Source organism: Megalobrama amblycephala, linkage group LG1, assembly GCF_018812025.1.
Source record: "Megalobrama amblycephala isolate DHTTF-2021 linkage group LG1, ASM1881202v1, whole genome shotgun sequence".
Lineage (NCBI taxonomy): Eukaryota > Metazoa > Chordata > Actinopteri > Cypriniformes > Xenocyprididae > Megalobrama > Megalobrama amblycephala.
This window is the reverse complement of record NC_063044.1, coordinates 73,900,904-73,916,340: the sequence shown is the minus strand read 5'-3', so window position 1 is coordinate 73,916,340 and position 15,437 is coordinate 73,900,904. Positions and strand designations below refer to the sequence as shown.

General features: G+C 39.2%; 1 protein-coding gene and 1 pseudogene across 1 annotated transcript; one reads left to right on the top strand and one right to left on the bottom strand.

The window, feature by feature from the left end:
* The first annotated feature begins 2,167 nt into the window (after nt 1-2,167).
* LOC125247278 (gastrula zinc finger protein XlCGF8.2DB-like) lies at nt 2,168-3,972 on the top strand. The gene has a single exon (XM_048158547.1). It carries the CDS (start codon nt 2,236-2,238, stop codon nt 3,343-3,345), a length of 1,110 nt encoding a protein of 369 aa, XP_048014504.1. The 5' UTR covers nt 2,168-2,235; the 3' UTR covers nt 3,346-3,972.
* A 1,914-nt stretch (nt 3,973-5,886) lies between these two features.
* On the bottom strand, nt 5,887-13,911 carry LOC125248618 (annotated as a pseudogene).
* Nucleotides 13,912-15,437: the final 1,526 nt, after the last annotated feature.

Sequence of the window (15,437 nt, the reverse complement as noted above, 5' to 3'; positions counted from 1 at the left end):
GCAGAAGCTTGTGCTTCTATTACTTGCCTTGGAACATATTGAAATTACAAGAGAATGAAACTCCATAATGTTTACTGATTCAAAATCCTGTCTACAAGCTCTAGGAGTCTTTGAAGACAAACAATCCAATAATCATTGATATATCAATCAAAGCAAATCAGTTACAGGAGACTTAAGTACAACATTGGTTTTCTGCTGGATTCCAGGACATAGTGGCATTATTGGAAATGAGCAAGCAGACATGGATGCAAAACAAGTGCAGAAAGAATCAGTGAAAGACGGAGTGATGCTGATATGGCAATAAACTTAAATACTACTACTTTTTGGCTGCTATGGATAAGCTCTGTCTGCAAGGTTGAGTTTGGTTTTGTCTCCTCTCAATTATGAGAGTTGTTCTGCTAAGGCAAGGGCTGAGCAACTTCAGGTCCTGTAGAGCCACTGTCCTGCAGAGTTCAGCTCCAACCCTGATGATAACTCTTTCTAGTAATCCTGAAGACCTTGATTAGCTTGTTGAGGTGTGTTTGATTAGGGTTGGAGCTAGGGCTGGGCGATATATCGCATGCGATTCTCACGCGCATTTCGTCAGTAAAGCCGGTTCCCTGATTACCGCTAAATCGCCATCACCTGCTTTAAAATGGAGCGCCTTTTAATAGACAGAGCCGTAGTTCACTGATAAGCCACGCAAAATCGGGTTCATTATCGAAGTCGATTCATCTTCGATACTGAACGCGATTTTGCGTGGCTTGTCCGTGAACTACGGCTTTGTCTATTAAATGCTGCTCCATTTTAAAGCAGGTGATGGCGATTTAGCGGTAATCAGGGAACCGGCCTTACTGACGAAATGAGCGTGAGAATCGCATGCGATATATCGCCCAGCCCTAGTTGGAGCTAAACTCTGCAGAGCAGTGGCCCTCCAGGACCAAAGTTGCCCAGCCCTGTGCTAAGTCTTCCACTCACCTGAGCTCCATCTAGACCAGAGTTTCCCAACCCTGTTCCTGGAGGCATACCAACACTACACATTTTCCAACTCTTCCTAATCAAGCACACCTGAATCAACTCATCAGCTCATCAGTAGATACCCCAAGATGGGAAATAAAGGAGTCAGATTAAGGAGATATCCAAAATGTGCACATGTTTTTGTGCCTCCAGGAAACAGGGTAGGGAAACACTTGTCTAGACGGTGATATCAAGTGTGTCGGATTTGACAGTCCATCACAGACCTTGTGTGAGGGAATCTGACTCCAGCACCAAGTCTGTTGAGTTGATCATATGCTGATCATAGCCGACATGGCAGTCAATTCCTCGGTATGGAGAAGTGGGTATTTTAGTCAACTAGAGGACGCAGTGTCTTGGTCCCCTTCTCAGGGAACCATGGTTACATGCCTAACCTAAGACGTTATTCGTAGTTAAAGATATAATTGATAACAGCGTTGATAAATGTGGCCAACACTGTACAGTTTGTGTAAAAACTGAGACAATAGGATTGAGATTATTTTCTCATCCTCCTATCATGCTGTAGAAAGAGCCCAGATGATGTCACTTCCTGAGTGTCACAGTTCTAAGATATACTCTGTTTTTGAAAGGAGGAAAATCATGTCAGAAGTAACAGGGTTGAGTGAAATGTAGGGCACAGATAATGCTGATAAAAATTGTTAATTTTAATCTTGTTAAAGCTGTGGTCATGCTCAACTGTCTGCAGCATCACTCTTTGCAGCATCTTTTGCAGATAAATTCAACTTGTATACAATAAACAAAAATAAATCCAAATGTAAAAATTTACTCCACTTGACTGCATAGAGTTTTCCTTCTTTTAAAGGGCAAGTCTTTACTTGATATACACTACATTTAGTCAAATAGATTAAATAGCAGTCCAAAATTTGCTGTCAAAATTATGTCACTATTCTCAAATTTTCTATGATAGTTTGACATTAGATTATTGTGTCATTGTTCAGATAAATTCGTAGATCTCACTACACTAAAACAGGATTTGTTACAAAACAATAATTGGAAGATTTACTGAAAAAATAGTTTTTCTTTTCAGACCTGATGGAAGTGAAGGAGGAGAATGAAGAACTGCTTGAAGTGGAGGAGGAACATCATGTCAAACCTGGAGAAAAATCTTCGAGTCGCTCAAAGACTAAAAAGACATTTTTAAAGGAAACAAGAGCCAAAGAATCTACAACCTGCACTCAGTGTGGAAAGAGTTTCACATTCAAATATAATCTTAATGTTCACATGAGAGTTCATACTGGAGAGAAGCCGTTTACATGTGATCGTTGTGGGAAGAGTTTCAACCGATCATCACACCTTAGGAGACACATGAGGATCCACACTGGAGAGAAGTCATTCACATGTGATCAGTGTGGGAAGAGATTTGCATACAAAGACAATTTTAAAGCTCACATGAGAATCCACACCGGAGAGAGACCGTTCACATGTGATCAATGCGGGAAGAGATTCGCATACAAAAAAAGTCTTGAGGTTCATGTGAGAGTTCATAATAGAGAGAAGCCGTTCACATGTGATCAGTGCGGGAAGAGCTTCACACAATCATCAGAGCTTAAGAGACACAAGAGGATCCACACCGGAGAGAAGCCACACACATGTGATCAATGCGGAAAGAAATTCACATACAAACACACTCTTGAAATTCATGTGAGAATTCATAGTAGAGAGAAGCCACATGTATGCCATCAGTGTTGGAAGAGTTTTACACAAATATCGCACCTTACAATACACTTGAGAATGCACGCTGGAGAGAAGCCGTTCACATGTGATCAGTGCGGGAAGAGCTTCACAAACAAACAACAACTTAATGTTCACATGAGAGTTCACACTGGAGAGAAGCCTTTCACGTGTGACCAGTGCGGGAAGAGCTTTTCAAAGAAAGAAAGTCTAGACGTTCACACGAGAGTTCATACTGGAGAGAAACCGTTCACATGCACTCAGTGTGGAAAGAGTTTCCCATACAAAGAAAGTCTTAAACTTCACATGAGGATCCACACTGGAGAAAGACCGTTCACATGTGATCAGTGCGGGAAGAGCTACACGCATTTTGCACACCTCAAAGACCACATGAATCTCCACACCGGAAAGAAGCCGTACGCATGTGATAAGTGCAGCAAAACATTTCTCTGGGCATCAAACCTGAAGAAACACCTGACAGTTCATACGAAGATGAAGCCACATTCATGTTCTGTGTGTGGAAAGAGTTTTTCACAGCTGCAGAGTTTACAGAGACATGAGAAAATACATATAAGAGAAGACTTTTATTCATGTGAAACTTTTAAAACTGCACCAGAGGATCCACATTGGAGAAAAACCATACAAGTGTTCACACTGTGACAAGAGATTCAATCTGTTAACACATCTGAAAACACATGAGAGGATCCACAGCAGAGAGATTCCGCACACGTGTGATCAGTGTGGAAAGATTTTCACTATTAAAAGTGATCTGAAACGGATCTAAGAACTGTAAGGACAGCCTGAAATGGACACTTTTTGTGACATTAACCTCATCATTTTTGATCAAAGACTGAACTTCAGAATTTGAACTAATATTAAATATTGCTCTGAACATTTCAGACAGAGTTCAACAAACTTTAAATTACTTTTTTCACAAAATTAAAAAAATAAAAATGTGGGTGTGATGGGGTTGACTGTGACAGGGTTGTGTTTTGTTTTTTTGCCTAAATTGGCCACTGCTCTAATAAATGGAGAGCACATGGCATGCATGATATTAAGAGATCATGAATAATGTTGTAATAACAAAGATAATTTTCACAAGTAATAGTTTTCTATCTTTAATTGTTGTAACAGGGTTGAGTTGTTAAGCTTGACCAACATAATTTCACAACATAATTTAGTTATAATTATTAAAGAAGGTGGTAACTTGCCGGTGTATCGGTTCATTATTTTTATGGGGGAGAATGATTTGTGTAACAGAGTTGAGGGGTTACTGAGGTACATATCTAAATAATGTGGTTTTAATCAATAATCACGAATTTACTTTTTACATTTATGGGAATGGCAAAATGAATGGACTTTTTTCTCATTTTATTATTAATATCCCAAGTACACTTTCATAGAAGGCCTTGAGGAACGTGACAAAATAGGTGGTGCCAACTGAAAAAAAACAAAATAATTTCTAATATGAAGATAAAATGTATGTCATGTTTTTAAACATTATTAAAGGAGACATTCCAAATATACAAATATATTTTGGTGACCCAATAGATAAAATGCACTGAAAAAGGTCAGAAGGACTCAAATTGTACCGGTTTCGTGCAACGACTCATAGACAAATTCAGCCTGGTCTCATTACAGTTTTTTTTTTTCAATGTCTAACATACTTTTGTCCATTCTGTAGTCACATTTTCAAAACTCTAAACACATTTAGCAGAACATCCGTCTGTTGTGACCATACCATTAACACAATTAATGTCGTTTTCACACAAAATGCAGTCAATTAACACATTTCTAAAATGATTACATTTTATTTTCATGTAAGCTTACCTCATACCAAAATCATGGATCTTTCTCATCTTATTTGCAAATGCTTAAACACAGCAAGTCAGAAATGAAGACCCAATGCTCCAATCATTAAATATAGGATAAAACCTGTACTTTTGCAACAACAGCAGCTCAAAAGTATTGAAAAAATATATAAAACAAATACTGAAACAATTGATAAGCATTTTTAATTATCAGATCACTGAAATATTGAGAAATACCAGATTCCAGTCTCAGTTAGAGACAGTCAGGGGTTGAAGTTCTTTCCATTACATGGACACACACAGTAAAATAGGACTCTTTGAATCGGATTTGTTCAGTGGATGAAGAACAACACAGAGGAGCAGAGAGAAAATAATATCTGGGTAAAGGAGAGGAATAGATGAAGCAGGAGAGGAGAAGTTGGATCAGGACGAGTGAGAACAGGGACCTTGTAACGCTTTATATAGAGAGAGAGATCGGATAGCTGGACCGAATGGTTGCAGCCAAGTGCAAGCAAAACACACGTATGCTATCTGACGTTTCACATGGGGTTTATTATCAGCGCCGTTCCCACGAACACATGGGGCAGTTTGCAACACTTCACTGACAACTGCGTTACTGAACAAAACAAAAGAAATAAGCGACAAAGAGCAACAGAGATAAATCATGCACACATGCGATGCTCACAGTTCGCGCTCCATCTATATACTGCCCACTCATCAGCGAGTGAGAGAGAGAGAGAACGGTCCGCCTTAAAGGAGCAGTACCTAATTCCACTTGTTACAACTGTCAGAGAATGAAAATCTGCTATAGAGATCTTCAGGTTTCTAAAGTCAAATCAAAGTTTCTCATAATACGAGTAAATATTAAACAAGTGTGAAAGGACACTTGACAAGGTCAATAAATTCATGATGTTGACAGTATTTGTGCGGAGTGAATCATATGAATATGAATCAATATGAATCAGATTGACAGGTCTGAGAGATTTGATTCACACATCTGTTTATTTCTCACACTTTCCTCCATCGTCTGATTCCAGCACTGAGCTTTAACAAACACACACTTCAATCATATTTCATCAACAGTCTGTCATTAATGTCCTTATCAAAGATCTTTTTCAGTTCATGATAGAGATTAAGCTGTTTAGATTAGTAATAAACTATAAGATACATCAATCATCTTGAGCTTTATAAATGAGGCATATGTTCAGAAATATGTTGATTTGATCATCTGACAGACACTTGTATGAGGAACTGAATCTCTTCTGGTGTATTTGATGAAGCTCTGATCTTCTGAGGTGTAGATGAGCTCAGATTCACTGATGAATGTCAGAGAAACTCATTTCTGACTGTGATCTGAATCTGAGAGGAGTCTCATTCTTCATCTGCTCCATTACATGTATCAATTCAAACTCCAAATAGCGTCATGTTTTGTGTATTTTCTCCATTCATCTGGGATCTTACCCCTCCTCTCAAATGTTTTATTGTAGTATTTTTCCAGATCTTTCTGGAATCTGCACACAAACCACTTCCAGTAGGGCAGTTCAGAGAGATCAGTTCGCATAAACTCCTCCTGCTCTTCTGTAGTCTCTCCAGAGAAATGGATAATCTGAGTCAGTGGGATAAAAGAATCGATCACTTGCTACTTCTGATGTGCATAAGTTAATTTGTAAGTTTGTTGTTCCTCTGTAAAACTGCCCATTAATTCCTCTCACTCTGTGGAAAGCAACACTGTGATCTCCATGATGGTTTTCTATGGTGTTGGTGCAGATGGCTCCACAGAACGGACACTGAACCCAACAGCACTGACAGAAGAGATCAATCAGAAGCTCATCTGCTCTGAACTTATAGTCCAGCTTTACTGGAAACATCTCTGTGCTGAATCTACTGCTGATCTCAGACATTATAGCAGTAAGTTCTTGTCTCATCACATCTTCTAGGAGTTTGAAATCATCAACATCATCATGTTTCACTCCTTTGAGGTCTTTTTCAGAGAAGATCAGCTCATCTGAGAGCTGCTGTGTGAAACTCTTCAACCACAAACCAACATCTCCTCTGTTTGTCAGGATTAGGGAGCGAGGACTCAAATTGCAGAAAGAAATAGGCTTTTATTAAACAATAACAATAAAACAAAACACAACAAAAACTACCCCGTGGGGGAAAACAGACTTGACTAGACTTGACCTGGCATGGCTTCTTGAATCAAATACAGGAACACACATGAGGGAAAATACAACAACGAACCAGCACAGGACTGCAAACACAAGGAGAATAAATAGGAGAGCAAACAAGGCAGGAAACGAGGGAGGACAGGTGGGGCAAATCAACCAATAATCAGGTAACAAGATGGGCGGGGTCAAGACAATAGACATGAGAGCACATGGCACAAAGAAACACATGACAAGCCATATGCTCACACCAAACAAAACAAAGACACAAGCACATGGCCAATGAAGACAAATCACAAGCTATGTGCTTACACAAGACAAGACATGAACACGTGACTATGAAAACTCATAAGCCACGTGTTCACACAAAACAAGACAACATGAGAGCACGCAGCCCGTGAACACAGACTGCGTGCTACACAACACAAGACAAAAACACAACATGAAAGCACGCGGCAGGTGGAAATAACCGCGTGCTACACAAAACATGAGACAAGAGTGCACGGCAAGTGAAAGTACACACAAACCGTGCGCTCACAATAAAGACAGGACTGGGAGCGCGAGTGTCCGAATCCCGACACGAAACCGAAACCAAACTAGACACGAGTGCCGGAATCCGAACGCCACGCTCCCAACATGAAACAAGGCACGCAGACAAGAGAGCGCACAGCTCGAGAACACTCGAGACCGTACGCTCACACAAAAACACGACAAGAACGGGAGTGTCAGAGCTCTGTCACAAAACCAAGAAATAAACTAGACTGAAGTGACAGAACCCTGACACTGTTCTCTTGAACATGTTCAGTAGATTCATGTGCTGCTTTCATGATCTTCTGCTGCAGGAGTTCAATGTTCTCCTTCATCTTGGGTAAAACACTGACACTGAAATTATCAGAGATGTACCGTCTGACTTCATCTCTGATGAAACTCTTGAAGTGATCTCTGGGCTCATTAAAGTACTTCATGTATTTGTCAAAATCCTCCTCTTCTGCCAGTGTCTTCAGGATGTGTTTCTCCAGATTTGATCTGTTTCCATTCAGTGATTCACAGTTTTTCATCATTTCATCTGTCAGATCTCTGGCAGTCTTCTTGTAGATGCTCTGATCAATGGACTCTTTCAGTTTCTGACAGATGATCTCTCCAAACATGACAGCTAATGTTGCTCCATGACAGTATTTCTGGAAAATACTATAGTACTCTTCTCTCTTCTTCTCAACATGTATTACAGGATCATTGACTTCTCTGAAGCCAAGTCTGTGTTGGTCAGTGATCTTCTTGTTTGATCTCTTACAGATGGAAAGAACCAGATCCATGAAGAATTCATTCTTGAACTCATATTTCACTTGTTCTTCCTCATGTTCTGTTACTCTCGTCTTGATGTAATCTGTGAGCTGATGAATGTAGCTGATGTTGTAGCCCATCTTTGAGATGTTAAATGACTGAATCATTCTGTCTGTCTGCTGAGAAACATCTGTGACAAATGATCTGATTTGAGCTTCATCCTCTTTAGAGAGAGTTTGAATATATCAAAGTGCTTCTTTAACTGTTCTTAATACACCCTCATTGATTCCTCCTTTTGTGGACCTTTTGAAAATAACATAATCTGAATAACTAATCACAGTGAAAATATCCCTCCTCTCCCTCCAGTGATCTACAGACACACTTTTATAGATGTCACTGAGGATCTCTCTCACATCTCTCATTACATCAATGTCTCTGATTTCAGGAGTGTCTCTGATGATCTTCTTCACACTCTTTTCCCAGAACAAATCAAACTCTTTCTTCAGTGTTTCTTCATCATTTGTTTTGTCTTTGAGTTTTAAGGCGTTCTTTGCTCTTTTCATAGAGAGTGTTTTCATGATGTTTCCTCTGATCATCAGTCTTTTTCTTCAGGTGGGACTTCACACAGCACTTACATACTGTTGCACTCATGTTGATTGTATTGCTTCTACTAATCTTATTTGTAAGTCGCGTGGGAGAAAAGCGTCTGCTAAATGACTAAATGTAAATGTAAAAGGTCTCGCTGCTGAAGAACCTCATTTAATTTCCTCTTTGTTTCTCTCACAATGTTCTCCTGAAGCTCTGAGATTTTGATTTCAAATGATGTTTTCCACTGAATCAGTATATCTTTATCTTTGTCTTTCTCAAAGAATTCAGACATTGATTTCTTCACTTCTTCACTTGTCTTCCTCAGTTCTTGTTGAAGATCAGTTTTCTCAACCTCATGAATTGCTTTATTTTCTATTTTGTTGTGTAGTTTGTTCTCAGTTTCCATCATGGCACTGCGAAGACTCCAGGACCACTTGCTGTATTCTCTCTCCAGTTTCCTGTAGACTGAAATCTCCAGAGAATTTCTAAAGCTGAAGACGAATCGTTCATTCAGTAAAGCCTCCCAGAGATCTTTAACACGGTCCCTTAAGTCTTTCAGCATTATTCCATGTGATTTTGAGGCATGAGACATAATAGTTTTCTTCAGTTGTTGAATATTCTCACAGTAGGTTGGGTTTGGTGGTGCCATGGGTGGGCTTCCCTCCCAGAGCTGAGCGATATACTTCACATCTTTCTGAACATCACATCTAATGACATCACTGAAACATTCTGCATCACAGTCTTCCTCTTTAGCAGCGAGTTTTGTCATCTCATCCAGTTTCTCCTGCAGTCGTCTCCTTCCCTCCATGTTTTTCTCTACAGCTGTGACGTCTGAAACGTTCTGATGCACAAACACACAGCTGGGATTCAGTCTGACCTTCTTCATCCTCAGGAAGGCCTGAACAACAATCTGAAGAATGTCCTGCATCTCTGACAGGTTTTCTCCAAAGATGTTGATCAATGTCAGATTTCCAAGACCAACAAAGAATGTTGCCAATTCATTGTCATGATGTCTTATTGATCTTCCAGTCAGATCTAGAGCACGAAGACCTTCAGTATTAACAACCAGAATATAGTCAAAGTTCATCTGTGTTTTCATCTCATCTGACACTTTGACCAGCTGCATGAAAGCTCCTCTGGTTGTCCTGCCAGGACCGACGACAAACTGGAGTCCAAACATGGCATTCAGCATGGTGGATTTCCCAGAGCTCTGATTCCCTAAAACTGACAGCACAAAGACTCTCTGGTCTCCCAGTTTCTGGATGAGTTCATCTAGAACAGCAGAGATCCAGATCAGAGGAACATGAGCAGCATCTCCATCCATCAGCTCCAGTGGAAATCCAGAGATCATCATCTCTGCTGCAAGACTCGGGAGAGAAGAGAAGTGAACCTGCAGGTCTTTCTTGTTCTTCTTCACAGATGAACATGATTCATAGATCTGACCGATCTCCCTCATGATGTGCTCCAGACCAAAGTTTGCAGCTTCAATATCCTCAGATAATCTCTCAAGTTCAGTTTGTTCAGCTCTGATATGAACAGATTTATCATGATTCTCTTTCAGCTTTAAGGCAGTTGACCACTTTTCATCATATTTGTGATGTAGAGCAGAAAGACCAGCTGATGTAAATTCATCCAGGAGGATTCTGAGCCATTTGATGAAAAACATCTTATTTGTAGCATCTGAGTTCATTTCTTTAATATATATCTTCATAAACTCACTGATGTCATATTTATGCTGCTGTTCACGGATTCTCTTCATCTCTGTTAGTTTTCTACTGATGTCCATTTCTGTCTCATCTTCTCGAGGTCGATGTAGTTCTTTGTTCTTCTGACTCCACTGATGCCACAGTTTCCCCTGATGAGGCAGAAATGACTCTTTGATTTCTATCAGATCTTTCTTCTCCAGTAAACTCATCATCTGCTGTGCTGCTTCTCTTCCTCTCCTGCAGTCTTCATCATCTTCCTCATCTACTCTGATGTCTGAGTGTTTGGACACATCTTCAAGTCTGAAAGTGGAAGATGATTCTGAGAGACAATCATTTATCGCTCTTCTGAGTTCTTCAGATACATATGACAGATTTCTGTCTTTCAAACCAATTTTGAATTTCCCTTTCTTTATCTCAGTTACAGAACATTCATCCTCAGTAAAAAGACAAATGAGTGGCTTTGAGTCCTCATAGAGTTCTTGAAGTTTTATCATGTTTCTGTCATTTCTGTCCAGTCGTGGCAGAAGAACAACATTGACTGAGCTCATTTCAGTGAGGATCTGCAGCTGTTTCTCATGGTCTCCTGCATCACTGTGTAGATTACAGAACGCAACACAGTCACTGAATTTATCATCATATGATCCAGAGGGGCAGAACCAGGCGATCTCCACCACTCCATCCATCAGGACTCTGGTTCTGCTGCTGTCTGGGCAGTTCCTGTGGAAGAACGTGTTGTGTTTCTCATTGATCAGACTGTTTATCAGCTGAGACTTGGATGAAGACACAGAGCCAAACCTGAAGAAAAACACCATTGGAGTTTCTGCCTTGTAGATCGGCTGGGTTTGACTGATGATCTCGTTGTTGGTGTTTCTGCTCTTCCAGCTCTTGTGGATTTGTCTGAATGTCCAGAGAGGAAACTCAATCTGTTGTGTGAATGGATCAGGAACAAGCAGAGGCAGAGCGTACTGACACTGGGACAGTTTAGTGACCATCAGCTGCTTCAGGAAAACATCAGAACAATGAAACACAGACATCTGGACATCCATAGGGTGAATATGGTCAGACTGACTCATTCCTTCATTAGACAAAGACATTTTATCAAAAATATCACCCTCATCTTCAGATGAATCATAGAAATGATCATGTTCATTCTTCTCTTCAGTTTTGATGTATCTTGCTCTGTAGTTCATCATCAGTAGTTTTTGTATGAAAGTGTGAATCAGCTCTTCTTCAGCACAAGACTCATGAGACTGTAATGAATGAACAGTTATCTGAAGAACATCTGCAGCTCTCAGTCTGTTGAGGTGTCTGTGAAGATTAATTCTGAGAAATAGATACTTCATTCTTTCTGCTCCGACTCCTGCGGTTCCAATGTGCTTGTGTGCTCTCTGTGTAAAAGACAACAAAACAATAATCTAAAACAAATCATTTAAAACAAATTATTATTATTAAAAGCAATAACACATTTCTTTTAAGTGTTTTCAGAATAGATTGAAATAACTCATGCCATCTGACCTCTTACATTTTAAAATAATTTAATCATGAATATTATTGAGAAAGACACTGAAAATCTATAAACATAATCAAAGCCTTGGTCTCTGTACTCAATAATAACAGATCTTCAGTTCAGTTCTGAATCATATCTGCATTGCAACGATTATTTCAGTTCATCAGAATACTGTAATTCTGACCCCTGGAAGTGATGTTATACTAGATTAAACTGTTTTTATATCTTAAAGATCTAAATTATATGCAAATATGTATTCAGATAAATATGAATAAACAGGCAAAACTAGAGCTACAGTGTTGAAATGACATGAATATTAATATCTTCTCTCCATGTTTCTCTGAATACTCACCTGTAGTGACTGATCAGTTTCAGAGCAGATCTTCTTCATCATCTCCTCTTTCTCTCGTTCATTTTCCTCTCTCCACTCCACTCGTCTTCTCTTCAGTTCTTCTTCATGCTGTTCTTCAAGGAGTTTCAGTGTTTCTTCAGAAGTCTTTTGTTGATCTTCTCTCATGTTTCTTTCTTCTGTCAGTCTCTTCTCTAGATCTTCTAGTTGTTCTCGTCTCTCTCTTTCTGTTCTCTCTTTCTCTCTGATTATTCCCTCCATTTCACTCTTCAGTCTCTGAATCTGTTCATCACTAATCTTGTTTTCTTTCTCTCTTCTTTTCTTCTCTTCTTCTCTTCTCATCTTTTCCTCCAGTTTCTGTTTCTTCCATTCCTCTCGTTCTCTCTTCATCTGTTTATTATATCGTTCTTCTCTTTCTGTATATTCATCTTCTCTTCTCTTTCTCTCTTTTTCATGATTCTGTCGTTCATTCTCTATTCGGTTCATCAGTTTGTCTATTTCTGTGTCATATTTGATCTGAAGTTTTTCTTTTTCTTGCTTCATTTCCTCTATTTCATGTTTAAATTCCTCTCGTTTTTTCTTCATCTCGTCTCGTATTGTTCTCTCAAGCTCCTCTCTCTCTTTCATCTCTCTTTTAAATCGTTCTTCTCTCTCTTTAAATTCTTCTTCTATTCTCTTTCTCTCTTTGTCATGATTCTGTTGTTCATTCTCTATTCTTTTCATCAATCTGTCTATTTCTGTGTCGTATCTGATGTGAAGATTGTCTTTCTTCACATTCTCGTTTTCTTGCCTCATTTCCTTTATTTCATCTTTAAACATCTCTCGTTCTCTCTTCATTTCATCTCTCATCAGCTCCTCCTGTTCCTTTATTTCTCTTTTATATCGTTCTTCTCTCTCATTAAACTCTTCTTCTCTTCTCTTTCTCTCAGTGTCTAGATTCTGTCGTTCTTCCTCCATCATCATCTTCATTCTCTCTTTCTCTTCTTCATGTTTCTTCATCAGTTCTTCTCTTTCTCTGTTCAGTTTCTCCATCAACATCTTCATCTTGTTTTCTTCTTCTTCATGTTTATATTGAAGATCTTCTTTCTCTTTCATTAGTGTTTTATATCGTTCTTCTCTCTCATTATATTCCTCTTCTCTTTCCTTCCTCTCAATCTCTATTCTGTTCATCAGTCTGTCTATTTCTGTGTCGTATTTCATCAGCAGTTTTTCTTTTTCTTTCTTCAGTTGCTCTATTTTATTTTGAGATGTCTCTCGTTCTTTGTTCATTTCTTCTTCCAGTTTCTTCATCAGTTCTTCTCTTTCTCTGACTCTGTCCATTAGGATCTTCATCTGTTGTTCTTGTCTTTCTCTCTCCATCTCTCTGAACATCTTACATGAGTAGAAACTTCCTCCGTTCACTCTCACCATGTTGTCTATCTTCTCCAGTAGATCAGACACCTGTGTTCGGTCTCCAGTCTGATTATTATTGAACACATGGAATCTGTTTCCACACACTTCAATCAGGTTTCTGATCACAGATCCAGGTTTTCCCAAACACTGTTCAATGGTTTTGTTCTTCAGGAAATCTCCTCTGGTGAAGAGCACCATGGTGAACATTAGAGATTTCTCACCGAACGTCTCTTGGATGATCTTCACTGATTTCTGTTCTTCTTGAGTGAATCTTCCCAGTGGAATCAGCAGGAGAAACACATGTGGTCCAGGCAGGATCATGGAGATGCAGTGTCTGATTTCTCTCTGGATCTCCTCATTACTCAGTTCAGTATCAAACAGTCCTGGAGTGTCGATCACAGTAACGTGTCGGCCGTTGATTTCAGATGNGCTGCTCGTCCCAACAGGAAGTTTCCCACTCCACTGTTTTCTGACACGCTCTTCCCCAGAAGAACAATCCTCACTGCAAAGAGTCAAATCAGACGTTCAGAGTTCACGATCCTCACATCACACACTAACACATGACACATGTGATGACAAGATCTTGATCTTAATCCAACATCACAGATCTGAATGACCAGAATCCACCAGTAGGAGGCTGAATTTATCATGTGTGTTTTGATAGGGATAAATTACCCATAATTCCCACAAACTCTTCATCACTTCATGCATTTATGTAGATAAAGACTTACAGTAAGGAGGATGATCTATGCTCCGTCTTCTCCTGCGAGGAGGAATCGCTGTATGAAACAAAAGTCTTACATTATATTTGAATCTCATCATAATCAGAAAACATCATCTTGATCATCATCAAACAAATCTTTGAAACAAGTGAAAGTGTGAGATGCTGGAAAATCACTTCAGAGAATAAAATATCTTCATCAGACTTGAGGAAAAGAGAATAATTTAGCTGATTTTCACTGAGTATGCAGTAAAGAAATGAATATACTCAGATGTTATCTATACTTGTGTCTCTGCATATAAATGAAGTCCTTCAAGAGTTTGAATTCTATTGACAGAATTGAATAAAAATGTTCTTGAAGAATCACTTTAAACTCTGATCTGATTCTCACCTCTGGTGTCAGCGGCAGACATGTTCAGATTTTATTCTCTCCTCCATGTCTTTCTTCAGTCTTCATCTGATCATCTTCTCTGACTCCTGACATATGACGTCTGTCTCTTCATCATCCTGTAAGAGATTTCGTGATTTTCAAACATTAACACAGTCTATGATCATTTGTCCATATTAAGTAAGTAGAACATGAAGATCTTCCTGCTGTGGGTCACAGGATTGATTGAACAAACACACTTATAGCACTAATATATAATAGAAATAAGTAACTCTCTTAATTAAATAAGAAAGATTGAACTGACTGAAGATTGAACTCAATTATTCGAATGATTTAAAGAAGTTTCACGAGTTCACGTATCCATATAATTAAATAGAGTAAAGTTTTGCGTATTTGGCGTGCTGTCCGGGGAGAGGGCTCTGAGCTCGGAATTTTGGCCTGAACCCAGAGTACTCCCCCCGGTATGGTAAAAGTAGATATAACTAGAAGTGAGGAGATGAGGGTGGAGGAGGGATGCTGATAAACTCTCAGATGAACAGAAGTCAGTCTGCTGAATTTATACCTTTTGACATTGGTTGAGTTGATTAACTGAATGCTCTCCACTTGTGCTAATTAGGTTAATTATCTGAACTTGCTCCTCCCGAATTTTGTTAATAAAACATCATTTAAGAAAGTGTGTTGAACATGAAGTGAAGCTTTAATGCTGAACTTGTGCAGATATTCTGCATCATGTTTCTGCTCCATCATGTTCAGCTAAAGATCATGAACTGAAATCACTTCACATCTGTAAATAATCATGAATCTCCACACTGAACACAGACACACACAGATCTGTTTCTGTGAC

Bases quoted from the DNA above. Each gene is read 5' to 3' on its own strand.
- LOC125247278 (XM_048158547.1), top strand. From the start codon at position 2,236: ATGAGAGTTCATACTGGAGAGAAGCCGTTTACATGTGATCGTTGTGGG.